The sequence below is a fragment of the Myotis yumanensis genome, unplaced genomic scaffold (assembly GCF_028538775.1).
Source record: "Myotis yumanensis isolate MYYU_CA2020_CCGP unplaced genomic scaffold, mMyoYum1.0.hap1 SCAF_1, whole genome shotgun sequence".
NCBI classification, from domain to species: domain Eukaryota; kingdom Metazoa; phylum Chordata; class Mammalia; order Chiroptera; family Vespertilionidae; genus Myotis; species Myotis yumanensis.
The window spans coordinates 131,145,583-131,167,696 of record NW_027223752.1 but is presented as its reverse complement, the minus strand read 5'-3'; the positions used below and the strand labels follow the sequence as shown (position 1 = coordinate 131,167,696).

At 40.3% G+C, this 22,114-nt stretch overlaps 1 protein-coding gene, 1 long non-coding RNA gene and 1 pseudogene across 2 annotated transcripts in view; all 3 read right to left on the bottom strand.

The window, feature by feature from the left end:
• Window positions 1-2,106: 2,106 nt before the first annotated feature.
• LOC139005755 (uncharacterized) lies at window positions 2,107-9,065 on the bottom strand. The gene is made up of 7 exons (XR_011470698.1): window positions 8,859-9,065; window positions 7,472-7,560; window positions 6,232-6,717; window positions 5,369-5,479; window positions 4,558-4,758; window positions 4,321-4,414; window positions 2,107-2,348 (listed from the first exon to the last, which is right to left on the bottom strand). It is a non-coding gene; the product is annotated as an uncharacterized lncRNA (long non-coding RNA).
• A 2,412-nt stretch (window positions 9,066-11,477) lies between these two features.
• On the bottom strand, window positions 11,478-12,798 carry LOC139014263 (pre-B-cell leukemia transcription factor 2 pseudogene; annotated as a pseudogene).
• Window positions 12,799-17,186: 4,388 nt separating this feature from the next.
• Window positions 17,187-22,114, bottom strand: part of LOC139014206 (cyclin-Y-like protein 1) — an 80,262-nt gene continuing 75,334 nt past the window's right edge. The window contains exon 11 of the mRNA XM_070421196.1: window positions 17,187-17,331. Within this exon, the coding sequence (XP_070277297.1) occupies window positions 17,187-17,331 (145 nt within the window). The remainder of the gene's footprint in view (window positions 17,332-22,114) is intronic.

The following is a 22,114-nucleotide window of genomic DNA, read 5'->3' as shown; positions in this document are numbered from 1 at the left end:
AATTAAGACCATTACAAACTTTTGAACAATAATAAACTCTGCCTCAAACTGATTGTCAAACTGCAGTGGGAAGGCCAGGGAGGGTTGGGGGACAGGAGGGAGGGGAGTAAGAGATCAACCGAAGGACTTGTATGCATCCATATAACCATAACTAATGGACATAAGACACTGGGTGGTAAGGGAGGGCAGGGGCTTGTCAAGGGCGGGGGGGAAAAAAGGACACTTATGTAATACCCTTTGTAATACTTTTAGCGAAAAATAAAAAAATAAATAAAAAATAAAAATAAAAATAAAAATAAAATAATAATAATAAAAAAAATAAAAAAGGAAGATCGATGTAATTATACTAAATATTTTCAAAACCAAATTCTAAAAATGTGAAGACACATTCTGATATCTTGGGCCAAGACATTTTGGCAGTCTAATAAGCCTTTGTTACGGTGATGCTTCTTTGAACATTAGGAAACAAGTTCTGATTTTAGCAAAATTGTCGTAGGCAACTGGATTAAGTTAAATTCATATTGAAAGTTAAGAATGTTTTAATTTTTTTCTATTGAAAATTGTAGCTGAATGTATATCCTTGTTCAAAAACCCTTTTATATTTATCTAATTCTTGTGTTATAATTTGTACAAATAATCCACTGAATGTATATGATTCTATGAGTCCTGAGCCATAAGATACCTGTGGAATCATTACCACAATTAAGAAAAAGACCACATCCAACATGCCTAGAGGGATTCCTTATGCCCCTTTGTAGCCCATCCCTTCATCTGCCCCTGGCTGCAGACAATCGGTGATCTGCCCCTTATCACTGTATGTTTCAATATTCTAGAATTTAATATAAATGGGATCATGTAATATACAGTTTATGTCTATTTCAATTCACAGAGGACTGTTATTTTTAGATTCACCCATGTTGTGGCATGTACCAGCAGTTCACTTCCTTTTAATTGTACAGTTGTATATCATTGAGGAGGTTTGCCATCATTGTTAATCTACTTACTTACTGAACATCTTATCCTGGACTCATCCATGATTTTTTTTTCAAAGTGTTTGTTTAAATATTTTGCCTACTTCTAAAGAAATCTTTTCTTACTCTACATGGTTGATGTTACTTGTCCAAGCTACTGACATGGTTGGAAAAATGGTGAAGCAGGACTTGGACTTCAGCGGTCTGGCTCAAGAGCCTATATAAGTAAAGCTTAGGTCATAGCAGCAGCCTTCTTCAGGGCGATATGTGAAATAAAGTAAAAAGGTGAGATTGGGTGTGGACTCTAGACAGTGATGAATGTGATGAATGGTTGGTTGCCTAAGAAGTCTGAGCTTCATTTGAGAGGTAATGGGCATCTTTACGTTTTGGGTCCAGGAGAAGAAACAATAAAAAGAGTTTTAAAAAGTATCATTAGGTAGCAGTTTAAATAAAATGGATTTGAAGTAGGTTAAATTAAGAGCCGGTGGGGATTAGTTAGTAATTTACTGGAGTGACATAGGTAGGCTCTCACCTAGAAACAGGACTAGTGGGACAGATAGGATGGATGGATGCTTTGAGGATAACTGCATGGAAGATGATCATGTTTTCCCGATACTACACAGTCACTGATCATTAACACAGGTCTACATTTTTTGCATTCTGGCCATGCAATTTTAAATATTATTAATTAAACTGATATGATAGAGTCCTCTACAGTTTTGTAATGTTATAAATCAAAGGAAGGTGGTGGAAAGAAGGCAGGGCAAGTCCTGACCTGATGTTCCTCCTTTAAACTTTCTTCATTTCCTCCTTTTTTTCCCTTCAATTCTTTATTACTTTCCTTCCTTCTCTAACTCCTCCCATTCTTCCTTCCCTTTGTTTTGCTCTGGTATTCGCTATTATTCCTTATGGCTAAAAAAAATAGCAGAAAACTATATTGGTATGTATATAGCTGTTATCTTACATGCAACTTTTTCAAGTTTCAGTGTAAAAAAACTACATTAAATATAGGGAAATTGGATAGAACTGCAGTATAGACAAGCTTGTCCACAGAACCACTTGGTAAGATTATTTGGTTTGTTTTTTACATATATGTTGACTTTTCACCTTGAACTATAATAGGGAAATGCCTAGAACTGTGCCTGGTACAAAGCAAGTAGAGCAAGTGTAAGCAAAGTTTTATAAAAGAATTTTAGTGTAAAAACATGGAAGAGTGCTTTCTACAGAACCACATCAACTTTTAAAGCTCTTGCATTCGCACCGTGCTCCATCTTGTCCTCTGTAATCAGATGCATTTTTTCCCATGTCTTCTCTTGTGAATGCATTTTCTTACTTTGGAAAATTGTAAGCCATTTTTTCATCTAAAAGTTCTTCTTTCTAAAACATTAAAGAAAATATATTGGTTACTTGCTACTTAGATATGCAAAACAAATTTATATTATGATATTATATTGGAAATGAACAATCATTCCTGTCGTGTGGCTTATGAGGTTACTCTGAGTATGAATCTGGGAGGGCAGTATATTAAGGGTAAATTTCCGTTTATGATCAAACATGATGAATATACATATTTAACATGCAGATGCAATTTACTTCACTACACATATTCAGGGAACCAGTCCAGGTTCAGATCAGAAAAGGTCTCTTAATTCATAGCTGTCCTGGGAAGCTGAGGGAATTTCTAAATCACCTTCAATTGGAGGATGTCTGAGTGACTTAACCACAGTCATGCAGGCCGACCATAGGTAAACATGACATAGTACATGAAATGTGACTTCCCTTTGTGAATCTCGGGGCTAATATTGATCCTGGATGTATCAGAAAGGATAGGACTGCACAGAGCAAGAACCCCAGATCTCCTCAGAGGGTTCCCTAGCATAGTCAGCAAGAGACTAGATCAGTACATGCATGTGAAAAACTATCCAAGGCCACAGAAAGGCCCATCCTAAAGGATTAGGGAGAACAGCGCTCCTCACCCACCTGTCATGTGTAGCCTCAACAGCCTCTCTGAAAACATGTTATTCACACAGTGTTGGGTAGAGTATTGAAATGGGTCTTGCCTCAGTAGTGGGGAACTACTAGTCCCAGATTAAACATGGTTCTGGCTCCATCTAACCAATTTTAAAAAGAAAGTCTTATAGCAAACAGTGCCTAAATAAATTATCTACATCCAAGGAAAAAGCTAAAAACATTTATAACAACATAAAAATCCTCAGCACCCAAAAAGTTAAATTCATAATATCTGGCATCCAATCAAAGACTACTAAGAATATAAAGAGGAAGAGAAAGATGGCCCATAAAATGATTAAGTTAGTCAAATTTGACTCAGACATGACACAAATGTTAGAATTAAAGAAAAGAACATTAACATAGATAACATAATTGCACTCCACATATTCATAAGGCAAAGAAGTGACATGAAAGATATAAAAATGAACAAAATAAAATTGTAAATGTGTGAGGTAGTAATACAATGAATACATTAAAGGCATAGTAGACAATTCAAAAGAAGAGATTAATTCCTATTGAGGAACAGAAACTATCCAAAGAAAGAGACAAAGAGAAACAAAATGACAAAATGAAGAGTATCAGTGAGATGTGGGACAACACTAAGCAGCCTAATATTTCTGTAGAGATGAGGGAGGGAATAAAGAAGTATTTGACAATAATGGTATCATCACTGCTTCTATTCTACATTGGAGGCTCTAGTCCATGCTATTAGGCAAGAAAAGAAATACAAAGAGAATTTGAAGAGAAGAAATAAAACTCCCTTTACTTACAGACCACCTGTTCATTTGTGTAGAATATCAATTGGCTTTGGGAAGAATAGTACTAGAACTAATAAATGATTTTTAATAATGCAGAACACAAGAGGAATATCACATTGCTTTTCTATATACTAACATCTAATCTGAAAAAAGTACAAATACAAATAGTAAAAACTATAAAGTAACTAGGGATAAATAGATTAAAAAGATGTGTAAGACTTATACTCAGCAAACTTATAATATTGATAAGAAAACTAATGATACCCAAATAAATGAAGAGACATATATGGTTCATGAGTTGGAAAACTCACTATTATCAAGAATTGATTGTTCCCAAACTGAGTTATGGAGTCAACATAATGCCAATCTACATCCCAGCAAGATTTCTTGGTAGAAATTGATGAGCTAATTCCAAAATGTGTATGAATATGTTAAAGGGCTTAGTTTAGTCAAAACAACTTCAAAAAGGAAGACAAAACTTGAAAGGCTAATACTACTTATTTAAAAATTATTAAAAATACAATACTCAGTAAATTAAACAACTCACGGAGCAAACAAAAAGAGTTCAAAAACAGACTTACTTTGACAAATATACAGTTGCAAAAACCTTTTGGAGATTTTTGTAACTCTAATTTAAGCCCATCATTTGGAGTAAAAATACATGGAATGTCAAATCTGAAAGAAAAGTTATAAAAATATTGATAAACACACACAAATGAATTCAGGGTTCTTGGTAGTAAAACATGATGTAAAAAAGACGATTTAGAATAAGTACATTGGAAATGTCAGTACTTGAAAAAGCTCTGCCAATAACACACCTTAAGCAGCCTGCGGTGTCACCATGCCTCCCATCAGTGGTCACGTCTAATGGGATTCCCAGAGCCAGAGTTTATCCATTGTACTGGTTGCCACTAAGGCTGGCTAGGACTCATGGAAGAGAAATTGGCATCAAGTAAAAATGAAGGGGAAATATGGGGCATTCTGTGGCTCTCCAAAAACAGTGATATTGTCAGAGGCATCTGGAAGAAAAATGAATAAATAAATTAAAGCCAACTAGGAGAGAATGCCCACCACAAAAAAATTGGTGAAAATTTGAATATTAGAAAATAATAATTAAAATAAATTGGAATGAGCTGAACTTGGCATCTGAGCAGTGAGTTCCTGATAATACACATGAAAATGCACATGAGACAAAAGTATAATGAAAATATTGTCATACATACTTGAATTTTGAATATTAAAATTGTGACTAAATCATAAAATATTATAAATTATCTAAAATTAAAAGTACTTACTCATAAATTAGTGATGAAATGAGAACATTTTCTAAGAAATTCTGATTCTAAGAAAAAATCAGTTATATTTTTCTATGGAAATTATAAGTATAGTTTATGGTGTGAGATAAAGTCAAAAGCAGTTACCTCAAATAATAGGGCAGTACTTTTTATATTAGTCAGAATATAATATGGCCAAAATATAGTAAACATGTCTATAACTTTCAGTTTTGTGTAACGCATATCATTTGAGGGAGCTGATACACTATCCTCTTGTATAAGTTACTTTTGAAAATCTAAACTAGGAAAAGCTTCTCCTCTAATAGCCCAGATTAGAGGTGAAAGTTAACTCTACCTGCTTGTCACTCTCTCCTCTACTTCTGCTCCATTATTCCTCTATCGCAGCTTCTCTCTGAATACCTTCTACAGTCTCTGTCAGAAGCAGCATCTCCTTTGTCTTCCATTCCTGGAGAGCACAGTGTTGCTGTGATTAGTGTTTATAGTAACCGCTTGTATTTTGTCCACCACCAACAAGCAAATTAGTACAAGTCAAGAGCCTAACAGAAACCAGGTCAAGTGTAAGGAAATCATACATGCTTTCGAATGGGCTTCTCTCCTTCCTGCACTCCTAACTTGGAAGGCAGGCGTGGTTGTTTTTGGCATGGATATCTTTTACTAAAGCTAAACTTAAAACGCCCAATTCACCTTTACTAGCATTTGAGAGCAATCAGAGAGTTAAATGTTGTCTAATAACTTCCACAATCATCTCTTTCAGAGCAGATGATTAACTCATACATATAGTTAGTGGTGTCGTTCTCGTTAGTAATGTAACAACTTGTATATAATAGCTGTAAAGAAAGATTAATGTGCCCTAACCAGTTTGGCTCAGTGGATAGAGTGTCAGCCTGCAGACTAAAAAGTCTCAGGTTTGATTCCGGTCAAGGGCATGTACCTTGGTTGCGGGCACATCCCCAGTAGAAGGTGTGCAGGAGGCAGCTGGATTGATGTTTCTCTCTCATCAATGTTTCTAACTCTCTATCTCTCTCCCTTTCGCTCTGTAAAAAATCAATAAAATATATTTTTTTAAAAAAAGAAAAATTAATGTGGGTAAATTATTTAGACTTAAATAACTTCAAGAAGTATGACAGACAGCTAAAATGATTTACAAACAAAACATTGCACACAGATTTCTCTTCATATTTTAAATGTATCTCTGACCTCTTCACAGTTTAGGAAGACTTAAGTTTTCTTCCTGTTTGTTCCTGCTGTCGTCTTTCTTCTCTGTCCATCCAGAGGAGGCGCTGCTCTTCTGCTGTGCCCTCACGTTGGTCTAATTTCCTACTTGTCATATTCAAATATCTAAATAAAGTGCAAATGCAGGAGAAGGTGAATCGCGTCTGCCCTTCTAGTGGCATCAGCTGCTTTGAAATGCCCAGACCACCTCCTTGCTCTATTTTTACTTCTTGAACTCAGGAATTTCAGTTTTTCTCTCAGTGCTATTCAAGGACTTGTAAGCCAGCTCTGACCATGCTCAGTCATACAGATCTCCCTTCCGTGACAGTAACTGGTCTTATGGCCAAGACAGTGGAAAATGTGGAGCTGATTCCTTCAAAACATTTTTGCACAGTAATTATTCATAACTCGGTGGGTTTCGGGATATGAGTTTCCAAAGACGGCTGGAATATCTGAGAATTGATTTCAAATCTAGAAAAAAAAAACAGGTTTGAATTTCCGGAAGAAAAAGATGTATCCTGGCTCCCTGTGACTTGCAGAGCCTTCAACAAATCTTCCATCTATAGTCCTGATCTCTGGTATGTCAATATGCTTATGGAACTACCACAAAATGGACCCACAGAATATAAAAGTCAGGCTATGCAGCCCAATCCCTCACCTTAATGCAGGAGGAAAGAGGAGGAGAAAAAAAAAGAATGATATCCCTTCATTTCCTAAGATATGGGCTGGACCATGGAGGGTAATGGCACGTAATATCTGTAGAGCTTATACATTTTCTTTCAGGGACAATGCATCTCCATATTGGCATTAGATATAATCAAACCTCTAATTTTGACTTTGCACGAACTTCCTCAAATTTAATGCTGTCAGTCCTTAAAAATGTATCATAAAAAGCTACTCTTAGAGGCCAGCTTCAGAATCTTTCTGCCACAATAGACTCTTCCTATTGGCCCCAACTCAGACAGAAGGAACACATTAGAGTAGCAATTTAATTACAGATTTCTGCTATCACTGACATATAGAGGACCTGTCCCTTTCCCTTTCTTGGCCCAATAAAGCAACCTCAAATTATTCTCTATTCCTGCTCTAAATTTACATTTGGAAAAACATATTTAATTAATGTGTCATAATTGAAGGTAAAAATACTATAAGAAAATAATTTTCATATGAGTAAAGCTTTCTTCCAAACCCTATGTAAGAAAACAAATTTAAGTATTTAACTTACTTGTTGTTTAAGTAGTTGTTTTTGATATCTAACTTTAGACTCATAAGATATTGCCCATAATTATTAAATTCTCTCAGGTTACAGACAACCTAAAGAACAAAAAAATAAAAAATATATATAAAAATACAAACATTTAAAATGAATAGCAATCACTTTCAGGAGGAAAAATAATAATAATATATAATTTGGTAACAATGTGGTATTAAGAGTAATAAATTCCTAACCATTTGTAAGAAGTATCTCTAAAATTGTTAAACAGTACATTTCTGTTTAATTCTCATTATGTGTTAAAATTTATGAATTTAGTACACACAACTGATTTATTAAATTATTAAAATAAAATACGAATGTAACAGTAGTGTTCAAAACAAATTAGAATACAAAGACAATTCTTATTTTCTATCAAGATTCTATCTGGCTAATACTGCTAAGTCTTTATTTTGCCTCAAGTTTAAAAATTTTTATAGGACATAATCCTTGACAAGCATACAGAACATTGGAGGCACAGAAAGAGAACTATGATACAGTTGGGAAATTATCTTTACATCCTCAAATTATTTGGTAACCGTATTTTGATATTAAAAATTTTTTTAAAATATATTTTATTGATTTTTTACAGAGAGGAAGGGAGAGGGATAGTGAGTTAGAAACATCGATCAGCTGCCTCCTGCACACCCCCCACTGGGGATGTGCCCACAACCAAGGCCCTTGACCGGAATCGAACCTGGGACCTTTCAGTCCGCAGGCCAATGCTCTATCCACTGAGCCAAACCGGTTTTGGCATATATTAAAAATTTTTAAATGTGGGAGTAGTAGTATCATTTAGAAACAACTGTTGTCTGTGCCGCGCCAGTACGGCCAAGGATGAACCTGAGTGGGGGCGGTGAAGGATTATAGAAGACAGACAAGAGAATGAAAGCTGGGTCTCAGCTGGACGCTGCCCTCTCTGATGAAGAGAGACAGTGCCACGGACTACAAGCCGTGTCTTTATTTTATATCCAGTTTCCATGAGGCAAAGTAAAGGCGTGGTCAAGATGTTTACAACCTTCTCATGGGTTTCAGTCCTACTCAATTACATGCACCTGAACTCTATCAAGACCACATCACTCAGACCCATGGGGCCACGTACTTGGACCACAGGTTCAAGCTTACAACTACAGCTATTGGCTATAATTGTGCTGTGAGGGCTCTGCCCTCCAAGCTGGGACTTGCACGTGGCCATGAGAGGACTGTACCCTCTCAATAGTCCGAGGCTTGAACCTGTCCAAGTACAGGAGCCACTCTCCAGAGTTGTCTGATTTCCCTTGACCCAAAATACTCAGTAATTTCTAGAATTTCTCATTAACTATCTCTCATGATCAAGTTAAAGGTGAAACCACAGCCCCACCTCAGTGGTTATAGAAGCCAGCTTATCTCAAGTGTTGGAAGTCTTCAACGATTACAAAGAAGTACTCTTCAACCCACTTTATTGCTGGTGAGGTAGCCTTCTTCCTTAATCTCCTCTGGATATCTTCGTGTGAATGGCTGCTCTTAACTGTGGATCCTGGAGACTGTTATATTGCTTGTCCAAATAAAGATCAGTCAAGTCAAAGCCATAATGAGAGGAATTAGCTTGACACGTAGGCAGACAAGGCAGGTATCCAGTGGAAAACAAAGGCAGGTGCAACATAGGCAGGGGCAGAAACTGCGATTTGAGCAAGCCTAACCACAGTCAACTATGAAGAAACAACAATGTTTTTTAGACTCAGAGCGGGAGGTATGTGAACATAGGGAGAGGCTGTAGCAATAAGGTGAACTGATGCATAGGAACAGGGAAAGCCCAGGTCCATTGCTGGGCAAGAACAACTGAGGGAATCAATCAGGTAGGGACATGGGTAGCTATGAAGCAGGCTTGCAGCAAATATAAACCCCTAGATGACAAAGCTTCAGTGGCCACCCATTATCGGCCACTTCCTCATGCAGGGAGTCTCAATAAAGGTTCCATGCTTTTGTTCAAATCTTTGGGTCTGCAATTCGATTCTTCAAATTCCTGGTTATTAGCTATAAGAAGGTCAAAAAAGCTGCAAACACATTTAAAAAGGCCACAAACATAAATGTAATGAATTTCATTTTTAAATATCAACCTACTAATATGACTAGAATGCTCATTCAAAATAAAGCATGCAAGAAGTTTAAGAAAGGGGGAAAACCAGCAACATAAAGATTTGGATTGTGTAATGCTAATTGCTTATTCCTACTTTTCCCCCCACTAACCTGAATTATTCTAAAAACTCATCCTCACTCAATTCCTCCACTGACCTCCATCAGTCCCTGGCCCTGAGCCAGAGAAGAAAGGATGGAAACAAAAGAGACTATGATAAAATGTGTTTTAATGGATAAAGCTGAGTTTAATGCTGAGTTTCTCCATTTCCCTCCTGCCCCTTTCAGATCAAGGCACTGCATTCAATTATAAAGATATAATATCAATTATGACTATTATATCTCAACTAGAGGCCTGGTGCATGAAATTCGTGCACAGGGGGGAGGGAGGGGTGGGCAGGGAGGGCCTCAGCCTGACCTCAGGGGATCGGGCCTAAACTGGCAGTTGGATATCCTTCTTGCATCCAGGACTCTGGCTCCTAACCACTCACCTGCCTGCCCTAACCACAATGCCTGCCTGCCTGAACCCTCTAACTGCTCTCCCCTGCCAGTCTGATCCCCCTAACTGCCCTCCCCTGCCAGCCTGCTCACCCCTATTAACTTTCTTTTTTAATCATATCCCCTTAACACACAATTGTATTTGACTTCCTTATTAGCTTCTCCCTCTCACACAATTTTTCTCTCTTCTTTATGTAACACTTTTTTCTACTGACTCATCATTTATAAACTTTTCTTTCCTCCTCATTTCCTACTTCTTTTCCATCATCTTTCTTCCCATCTTTCTCCTACCCTCCCTCCCTCCCCACATTCCTTCTTTTCTTTATCTTTACCCCTGCCCTCCCTCCTCTTTTCCTTCCTTCCCACCTTAATTTTTTTCTTCACTTCCTCCCTCGGACCTGCTTTGCTCCCTCCCCCATTTCTCCTGATTCCCATTCTCCTTTTAAGCTCTACTGGCTCCCCTTTAAAACTTTTCTTCCCTCCCTCTTTCTCTCTCATCCTACCTTTCCTATACATTCTTCTCTACTTACTTTCACTGTTTTAATATCTATCTACCTGCCTAATTATTCACTATCATTTATGTGGTTTTTTTTTCTGACTCCTACTTTTAAAATCTGTCCCCAGTACACAACTACACTGGATTTTCATTATAGCTCCTACAGTTCACTCACACATCTTCTTTCCTTCTTTAACTCTGTTCTCTACTGATTCCTTTATAAAGTTCTTCCCTTTTTTTAATTTTCACCAAGCAATTCTATTGGTTTAAGATGAGCTGCATATGAGGTAATAAAGCCGTCTGGAGGGGGAGGGATGGGAAGTCTGGGGGTGTGGCCAGGTCATCTGTCCAGAAGTTGTGTCCCCATTTTTGGCATCTCTGGTAGGTAGGGCAAGGCTGGCGTCTCCACAGATCTCAGAGCAGATAAGGGGTGGGGGAGAGAAACTGGATGAAAAGAGAGAGAGAAAGAGAGAGAGAGAAACAGAATATTCATATATGTGTCTGAGAGAGAGAGAATGTATATGTGTCTATAGAGAAACAATAGTTGTGTATGTATCTATGAGAGAGAAACAGAATAGTTGTGTATGTGTCTATGAGAGAGAGAGAGAGAGGATCTGAAAAATAGGGTTCTGGGTGTGTTTCTGTGTACGAAATGGGGAGAGAAAAAGATTGAAAAGAAGGGAAAAGAGGGGAGACAGACCCCACCTTCCCCTTAGGGGACCCCCTTCTCCTTGCCATGTAGTCAGCAACCCCAGCACTGAGTCGGCTGGGGTAGGGCGACCCCATTTGCCCTTCTCCATCTTGAGCTTCTGTTGTGTCTGAGGCTTGTGTCTGGGGCTTGTCCTCTGGATGCCTTTGTCCTCTCGTCAAGAGTCACCTCATGAGCCTCCCCCTCTGTGGCCCTGAGGGGTGAGAGCAGTGGGAAGTGTCAGAATGAGCGCCCTGGTCCTCTGTTGGGGACGTCACTGAGGACGGGTCACAGCCTCCGGCCAGCGCCATTTGCCCTCATTTCCCGAGGGCTGTCCATCTGGCCTCCCCCGAGGTTATCTCCGTGGCCCCTGGGCCCACCGAGTGTCGGAGTGATTCCACCTGGGAAGCAGGGTAGGAATCTCCATTGAGTCCAGGCATCCCCAGAAACTTGTCTCCAGATCCTGAGAGATTGAAAGAGCTGCCAGAGCCTGCGGAGGAAGGGGGTGCCGGGGAGCTGGTGCGGCTGTGGCCCCCCTGGCTGACAGACACCGCGGTCTTGATGACATAGATGTTTGCCTCCTCTTGAAACTTTCCGATATTTTCCTTATAGCAAATCCGCTTATTGCCAAACCAGTTGGAGACCTGAGGAGGTGATGCCACACTTCTTGGCGAGCTCTTCCTTAGCCTCCTCACTGGGATAGGGTTACTCAGGTGGGAATAGAAATACTCATTTAGGACCTCGGTGGCCTGTTTGCTGAAGTTCTGGCGTTTCCATCTGGCATCCAGGAATCGGGAGCGCAGGGTCATGACGGCCTCGCAGGTGCTCTGCCTGAGCTGCATCTGGATGGCGCTCAACTTGCGGTGTATGATGCTCCCACCCGCTCTATCTCCTTGGGTACCACAGGCCTCGTGCGGCTCTGCTCCCTCAGCAGGTTCATGACATGGGTCGTGAACTCATTACAAGCCTGCTCATACTTCTCCAGCTCCGAGTGCTAAATATGGCGAATCTGGGCAAGTTTGCTGCGATAGTCGGAGTGTTCAATGGAGTTATCAGGGGACACACCGCCCCCGGAAGCTGCTGCGGCTGTGGCTGCGGCTGCTGCCATTGAGCCACCACCACCACCACCACCACCCCCCCCGCCCCACTTTCTCAGGCCCAGCCATACCTTCTGTCAGAAGCATGTTGTCCAAGCGCATAAGCTAGGGGTCCACCGGCTCCTCCTCCTGGGAGCTTCGGATGCTGCGGCCGGTCTTCTCCGTGATTTCACACAGGACGCTGAAGAGAGCTGGCTTCATTCGGTGGCAGTTTAGGGCGTGTTCTTGGCCTGGGCCTCATCCAGGTTCTGGTCCGTGATGGTCATTATCTGCTGCAGAATGTCCCTGATGTCTTGCTTCCCTCCGCCGCTCGGGACATCCCCCCCACAACCACCGGGAGGCTCCTCACGGCCCCCAGGGCCCTCCAGCCCCCACCTGGAGGGGACGGCCCCAGCAGCCCCTTGTCCATAGTGGGGGGAAGTCCCTGAGGCCCACTCCCTGTTCCGCCCCTCCCCTGCCTGGTAACTTACCCCAAAACTTGCCCCGCACTGCTCCCTCCGCCCTGACCCCCACCCATCTCTCCATCTCCTGGCTCCCCGGGGGGTTCACCCCGGCTCTGAAGGGAGACCTGGGGTACCGGCTGGGCCCCTGGCAGCAGAGAAAATGTAGCCGGAGAGAGAGGAGGTGCAGGCGGGGGGGCGGGGGGGTGAGCGAGAGGAAGCAGCCCTCCTTCCCTTCTTAAAGCTTCCGGGGGGGCGGGGGGGGGGGGGCGTTAACCCCGAGCCCAGGGCTCAGCTCCAGCCAGGTTTTGCTGCCCCCTCTTCTCTGTACTCCCCACTGCCATCCTGCTCCCATTCCCTGCCCGGGACACCTGGCCCAGCGAGGGTGGCCGAGGCCAGTACAGCCCAGGTGCTGCCACAAAGCAGGAGCGCCTCCACCTGGAAGGCCTCACACCATCCACCCCTTCATCAGGGGACCCACCAACGGCCCACATCTGGGTGGGGCTCCCCGCTCTGCACCGCCTGCGTCCTGCCCCTCGCTGGCTTGTTCCCTTTCTGTATTTCTGTTTCTCCTCTAGGCCTGTCTGCATGCAGGCCTGCCTTCCTCTCCCCCTCCTTTTTTATCCCCTTCTATTGTATCCTATCCTACCCTGGTCCTTGCAGCTTGCCTGAGCAGAGCGCGGGGACACAGCCTGCTGATCCAGTCGTGACGTTACAGTATAACGGATAATTAGCATATTCCTCTGTTATTATATAGGATTGTCTGAAAATAAAGAAAATGCGAAATCTTTTCCCAAGATGCATGGAAACAAGTTTATCTAAAAGATAGAAGTAAAACCCAGATGTTAAATATGATGAACTAAATAGTGATTATACCTTGAAGTCTTATCTAATACAAGAAACCCAGCAATTTCTGAGTATTATAGTCAGAAAAAAAATTCAAGATCTGAATTTTAAAGTTCAATGTATTGAAGAACCAGTTACAAAGGTTTTGACAGGGATTGAGATTTCTCCATATACGAAAGACAAAATACAACCTTGAGCAATAGCCATTAGCATATGAAAGAAGAAAAATATCAGCTATTAGTCATGTCTCTATATGTCATACTTTGGAGAAAAAAATCTCAATTATTTGATTTCACGTGTAAATTAAAACATTACCAAAATGGTGAGGTTTTTTGTTTGCTTGCTTGTTTTTGTTGTGAGTTCTTAGTCCATTTTCATTAACAGGATGCTGTTAATGCCTTAATGAGAACCTGTGAAAGGGGAAAAGTGGAGGACAGAAGTAGGTGTGGACTTTGTCCTAATGTCTTTACATTATTTTTGTTTTCATTTATGTGTTTTTGCTCAGGAAAACAGAAGTTTTAGTCTAAAGCAGTGGTTCTCAACCCTCTGGCCCTTTAAATAGTTCCTCGTGTTGTGACCCAACCATAAAATTATTTTCGTTGCTACTTCATAACTGTAATGTTGCTACTGTTATGAATCATAATGTAAATATCCGATATGCAGGATGGTCTTAGGCGACCCCTGTGAAAGGGTCGTTCGACCACCAAAGGGGTCACGACCCACAGGTTGAGAACTGCTGGTCTAAAGTAACATCGAGCAGGAACTGGCCCAAGTGAAAGGCGACTGGAATGTGTGGGGATGTGGCAATCCTGAGAGCACTTGGCCTGTTTACAGGCCCTGATTCAATGTACAAGACTCCACAGTCATGACCTGTCTGCAGGGACCTGTGTTGTTCTGTCTGGCAGCAGCCACATTAGTCATGAACACTAAGCAGCCTGGCTGGGTGGGGTCCTCAAGGAACTCCCTTAATGTAGGTGGGAGTGCTGAGGCAAAGACAAACAAGTAGTTAACATATAAATGCGAGAAGTCCGTCAGAAGGCTGATGGACTTTGATATTCAACAAGGGCTGAGATTCAGCATAATATTACCTGCTGCTGGATGAGTGGCTGAAGACAATCCCCTAACCTGATAATCCTTTATTGTTTACCAAACCTTACCACTGATGTCTGTTTGCTTCGCTAAAGGGCAAATGTATACTCTAGTAAATAAAAAGCTATGGGTCCAGAGATTCAGGGAGCCACTCCACTAGAGAGTAGGTCTCTGCCTGGCTCTCCATACCTTCTAAATTTATATTTCTTGTCTAGTATATCCGTTTATGTGCAGCCCCTTCTCCAGATCCTGAATCGTTGCTGCAAAACGTTGCAGCATTTTGGTGCCTCAAAACAGGGACTGAAGAAGAAGATTCGCCAGAGCGAAAAACAAAGGAAAATCACCCGGAGAGGTGAGGATCACCGAAAAAGGTGGGGAGACTCACTCACTGCGCATAAAGCCTGTACCAACTTTTGGAATTCATGATCCGAAGTGGGCGGGAATGTCTTTTTCAAGCCAGGCCATAATGGGGAAGAATTCAAATGAAAGGCAAAAATATCATTGTAAATTTTTAGCTTATATGCTCAAGGATAAAGAAATTAAAATGTCAAAAGGGTGCTCTCTTGAATGAGGCTCAAGGAAAACGAATACAAAAGGACTCTTTAATGCTTTGTCTGAAAATTACCATATGATGCCTTGGGACAGGCAGATTTTAGCTAAAATAACTTTAATAGCTAGTCAATGCTATGGAGAGAAAGATTCATGAGAAGAATTTTGATTTATTAAGGCTTGTCTATATGCTTTGGGTGCTTGTCTGTTGATTGTAGTTTTATCTGTCTTTGTTGTTTATTGTTAGTTTATTAAGTATGCCTTTAATTTAATTTAGTACGAAAAGAAACCTAGGTGGCCAGCCCATTTACTGAATTTCCCCAGAGCAAACAAGATGTGTGGATGGGGAGACACATGGCCGATAGCATATGTCCTAGGAGACAAAGGGAAGTAACTAAAGAAAAAGGCCCCAGCCCATTCATTACTAGGTCTTTTGGTGATCCTGTAAAGTGGACACCCACCCTCGAGAGTGCTATTAAAAGTCTCATTTTTTCCATGATTTTACTTCTGTGAAGAGAAAAAGACTAACTTACCTAAAAGATGGCAAAAATGACACAAGGAACATATAAGGGCAGTATTTAGGCAACAAGATTAGTGTTTTCATAATAAAAAGTTAACCTTGAATAATAATAGTACACATTCCAAGGTTGCCTCACGGTTCCCAGGGCACTCCTGTTTTTATAAAGAAAAATAAAATAAAATACTTTAACATTAGAGCCACTGAAAGCCAGTAAGTTATCTCTGTTGCAGAATTTGCCAAAGTAAATGCCTTAGATGTTGAAACATGGATGGATGGATGTAGCTAAAATGAAGGATTTGTGGTGGAACTTTTCAGTGATAATTATAGGTATATTGATGGAGGTGGGGGCTGGCCATGTTTCCCACAGCAGTAACCTTAGATATTCTCTCTAAGGAAGAATGTGGCAGTTTTAAAATTCAAAAGACCTACTTCCCTCCTCCCCTTGTAAACATAGTTTTCCAAAGTCTTTGCTAACTTAAAATTTTGGAGTTTGAAGAATTAAATAATAAAAAATCATTAAATATCTAGGCATTTTAAAATAACAAAATACTGAAATATTAATCTGAGTTTGCCTCATATAAAAAATCTAGAGGATAGAATTGAATCTATTAATTAAATATCTTATATTTTATTTGAAATATAGCCTTAAAAATGTAAAGATATTACTAATCTGAGAAATGCTGAGTATTTAACCTGCCACCTAAAATTTAAGGCTTCTAAGAGTTTAAAGTTCAAATTAAGTGAGGAGAAATTATAAAGTTGTGATAACAAAATGCATAAAGTTTAGAAATTTATTTTTTAGTAAATAATTCTTTTATTTTATCTGGAGAAATTAGTAGTTCAAAATATATGTTAGTCCTTCTATGTACTATGTGTAGTAAAATTTCAACATAGGATATAATAAAGGGTGTCCCAAAATTTACACAAGAAGTAATTTTGATAGAAAACACAGGTTTATAATTAAAAATTGTAAATTTTTTATTGATTCATAAAGTATACAGTATAGGGTTATGTATGGAATAGCATATTGGGTAAATGGCCTCCACAGCTTTGCTGGCACATACGCACTCCTTTGTTGAAATTTTCCATGACCATTCTGCATAAATGTGGCTGAATTTCGTTGATACAGTGCTCAATTTCCTCCTTCAAGGCGTGTGTGGTCATGAGCTTGTTGGCATAAACCTTAGACTTCAAAAAACCCCAAAGAAAAAAGTCCAATGGCGTTAAATTGCATGATCTGATCACCATGCAATTCTGATCACCAAAACGGGAAATTACATGACCAGGAAATGACTCATGCAGTAATTGAATTGTTTCTCGGGCTGTATGGCACGTGGCACCGTCTTGTTGAAATCACATGTCGTCCACATCCATATCTTGCAATTTAGGCACAAAAAACTGGATTATCATGTCGCGATAGCGAGCACCATTAACTGTTATTGCCTGAGCAGCCTCATTTTCGAAGAAGAATGGTCTGATGATGCCTCCAGCCCAAAATCTGCACCAAACAGTTGTGGATATTTTGCCCAATATACTATTCCATACATAACCCTATACTGTATACTTTATGAATCAATAAAAAATTTACAATTTTTAATTATAAACCTGTGTTTTCTATCAAAATTACTTCTTGAGTGAATTTTGGGACACCCTTATATTATTGGCCTAATTTAAAAATAATTAACTCTATGGTCTGAACCACATTTTTAATATAAAAACCAGTTTAAATTTAATATCTTTTAGAATAATAACAAAAAGTATCTAATATAATCATTGGATTATGTATATTTGATAGTCTTTCCAAGTTGAATTTCAAGACTTTAATGCAGAGAAAGCCTTGGGACATTTCAAGGACCCTGGAATGATTCAAGGATTTATTCTCTCTTTTTAAAAGAAATATTTTTGAACTAAATTAGTCTGACCTAGTATACTTGAAATCACATGGGAAGCTTTATCAAATAAAAATTAATAGCTATATTTTATTTATATGCTAGAGGCCTGTGCATGAAATTCATGCACTCGGGGGTGGGGGGAGTAGTCCATTAGCCCGTGCCCTCTCGCAGTCTGGGAGCCCTCTGGGGATGTCCTCCGGAAAGAGTGGGCCTAAGCTGGCAGTTAGACATCCTTAGCGCTGCCTCAGAGATGAGAGAGGCTCCTACCACCGCCGCTGTGCTCCACCAGCCATGAGCCCAGCTCCTGCATTGAGCATCTTCCCCCTGGTGGTCAGTGCGCGTCATAGCAAGCAGTCGTTCTGCTGTTTGGTCAATTTGCATATTAGCCTTTTATTATATAGGTTATATATTTTAAATGTTATAAAGGTTTCAACCTCTAACGGGGGGCAAGACAAAATTGCTGAATACTTCTTAAGCAAAACTGTATTATTGAGCAGCAGAATTTTAAAAACAAAAGCCTCAGGCAGCCTGCTCTTTATATAGGCTGGGGGATGGGATGGCATTTGTACCTCATAGGTCAAATGTATAAGTTTGCTTACTTTACTTTTTCAATAAAAATACCTACTTTAATTACTTAATAAATTAGCTTTTTACAATATAATCAAGGTCTCATATTATTTCAGTTATATGAGAAGCCAATATTTTTATAAACAATTGGCTTTAGCAAAGGCCAAAGTAAAAATTTGCATATATATGCAAATGAGCACTAGCCAAAAAGAATGCTGTTTAAAAGTAAGTTTTAAGCTTAATAAAAAGGAGAAATTTTAAAATCTCTTCTACTACTATTTACAAAGTAAACTAAAAGTTATTATTCAAGCATTAAATCCCACCATAAATAAGACACCATAGGTAAAAAGAGAGTTACTTTTACTTGATAGGTATGCATTACAGTCTTGGCCAGCATTTGAAAAGCAACCAAGTTTGTTGTTGCTCTGTTTAAAAGAAAAAAAAAATGTTTTTAAAAGAAGCTCCCTAAAGGTGGCCTAGAAATTACTCTGGGAGAAAAAAACAGGAGATTCCCTTCAAATATCTAGAAAATTGTAATTAAAAGTCAATGTATTAGGCCTCAAAAAGAAAAGTAAATAATTTGCATTTTGCCTCCCTAACAAAGTTTATGTCAATATACTCAAAGACTGATAGCAGAAACTCAATTAGTGCCATTTACTGTCCACATCCAAGGACAAATGAAGTTATAAAATAAGCCTTATTTCAGACTGATTTAAGTTGGCAAATTGAAATAAGTGAATATTCAGAGGAACTTAGTTGTACTAGGCAGGAACCTATTCCTGGAGCATAACTATTTTTTGACTGATGATTCATCTCATAGTAAAGCTGATTATCATGCAATGAATTCAGACCAAGTCATCCAGAGCAGTCATACTTCTGTGCTAAGAATTGAATTAAAAGCTGTCAAGACTGCATTGCAGGATTTTCAAAAGCCATATTATTGCACAGCAAGAAAAAAAAATACCCCCCTTGCAGGTTAAAACAAAAAAGGGGGAATAGTGGAGTAATCTCCTGTAAGTAAACTACATCAAGCCTTAATTACTTCAAATTTTTTCACTTGGATACCACCAAGATGGCGGCATAGGTAAACACCGGAGACTGCTGCCGCAAACAACCACTTCAAAAATTCAACTAAAAGACGGAACAGACATCACCCAGAACCATAGGAAGGCTGGCTGAGGAGAGACTCTTCAACTAGAAGGAAAGACAACAGCATTCCGAGGCTCAGAGGAGGCGCAGTGTGGAAAATTTAAAGGTGCGGAGGTGCGCGCGAAAAGCGGGCTGGTGGCTGAGGGCGCGGTTGTCGTTTTCAATCAGAAGGGAGTCTCAGACTCTGAGCTCCAGATCCGGGCGAGTCTCTAGGGACTCAGACTCAAACGGGAGAAGCGGGATTGTCTAGCACCAGTTGGAACGTGAGAGCAGCTTTCTCTCCGAGGTTTGCAGCAGCGGCCGGGGTTCTGAGAAGCAGAGCCTCTGGGAACAGGACTGAGAGCAGCCATAACTGCTCCCTCCACCCGCCCTGTTGATCCCCTGTGACCCGCCCCGCCCAAGCCCTGCGCAGAGCCATTTGCCGGATCGCCTCAGGCAAAGGCTAGATTAGCACCTCCCCAGAGGACAGAAGTTTTCCCACAGCTGATTCTCACAGCCAGTCGGCCTGGTGGTCAAATCCCTCTAGTATTAACTACAACAATCAAGGCTTAACTAGAACAAGACTGCACACAAAGACCACAAGGGGGTGCACCAAGAAAGCATAAAAAATGCAGAGACAAAAAAACATGACAGAAATGGAGGATATGGAGCTAAAAAACGCAATTTTGAGGGCTTGCAATAAACTCGAGAGCCTCACGAAAACTAATGAGACCCTCGATGCTATGATAAAAAAAAAACTAGAAATTAAGCAGACACGGACTGAAATAAAGAATATTATACCCAATAGCACACCAGAGGAGCGCAAGAATCAAGCCAAAGATTTGAAATGCAAAGAAGCAAAAATCACCCAACCGGAAAAGCAAAATGAAAAAAGAATCCGAAAATACGAAGATAGTGTAAGGAGCCTCTGGGACAGCTTCAAGCATACAAACATCAGAATAATAGGGGTCCCAGAAGATGAGAGAGAGCAAGATATTGAAAACCTATTTGAAGAAATAATGGCAGAAAACTTCCCCCACCTGGTGAAAGAAATGGACTTACAGGTCCAAGAAGCGCAGAGAACCCCAAACAAAAGGAATCCAAAGAGGACCACACCAAGACACATCATAATTAAAATGCCAAGAGCAAAAGACAAAGAGAGAATCTAAAAAGCAGCAAGAGAAAGAGACTCAATTACCTACAAGGGAATACCCATACGACTGTCAGCTGATTTCTCAACAGAAACTTTGCAGGTCAGAAGGGAATGGCAAGAAATATTCAAAGTGCTGAATACCAAGAACCTACAACCAAGATTACTTTATCCAGCAAAACTATCATTCAGAAGTGAAGGTCAGATAAAGAGCTTCACAGATAAGGAAAAGCTAAAGGAGTTCATCACCACCAAACCAATATTATACGAAATGCTGAAAGGTATCCTTTAAGAAGAGGAAGAAGAAAAAGGTAAAGATACAAATTGTGAACAACAAACATGCATCTATCAACAAGTGAATCTAAGAATCAAGTGAATAAATAATCTGATGTACAGAATGAACTGGTGATTATAATGAATCAGGGACATAGAAAGGGAATGGACTGACTATTCTTGGGGGGAAAGGGGAATGGGAGATGCGGGAAGAGACTGGACAAAAATCGTGCACCTATGGATGAGGACAGTGGGTGGGGAGTGAGGGCGGAGGGTGGGGCGGGAACTGGGAGGAGGGTAGTTATGGGGGGGGGGGGGGAAGAGGAACAAATGTAATCTGAACAATAAAGATTTTTTAAAAATTTTTTCCACTTGTAATGCTGATGGCAAAACACCCTTGAAATTACACTAGTGTCAGAATAAGCCAAAAGAAAATGGTTTGGTTTATGGAAGGGTTCCTTTATTAACCTTTGGTCAAGGATATGCTTGTGTATTTCCAGAAAACTCCTCCAAGCCCATGTGGAAACTGCAACAATGGATCTGAGACAGGAACTGACCAGGCTACTCCGACCACAGACAGCAGTGGCCCCAAGCAACACGCTGATGAGACTGAGAAGTAACAGTCCAGAGATGGGGGATGGTAAAGACGCCTTGCCATGCTAGCAGTCATCAGCTGTGCGTCGGTGCAGGTTGCCTTGGACAAAGCCAGAGAAGGTCAGACCTGCATTGCCATTGCCCACCATTTGTCCACCATCCAGAACTGGAATATCATTGCTGTCATGTCACAGGGGACAGTGATTGGGAAGGGGACACAAAAAACTGGTCGCCCAGAAAGGAGCCTACTGCAAACTGATTCCTTAGATGCCTGACAGCATTTTAAAAGGACATGATAGAACTCAATCCTTTTCATTGAATCTAAAAGTCTTAAAAGGACCTGAGCTCTGAAAATGGCATACACCTGTCTAAACTTATTAAGAAAACAAAAGGGGGATATGCTGGAGGCTAGATCAACAAGTTGTTAACATATAAATGCGAGAAGTCCATCAGAAGGCTGATGGACTTTGATATTCAGCAAGGGCTGAGATTCAGCATAATATTACCTGCTGCTGGATGAGTGGCTGAAGGCAATCCCCTAACCTGATAATCCTTTATTGTTTACCAAACCCTACCATTGATGTTTGTTTGCTTTGCTAAAGGGAAAGTGTATATTCTAGTAAATAAAAAGCTATGGGTCTGGAGATTCAGGGAGCCACTCCACTAGAGAGTAGGTC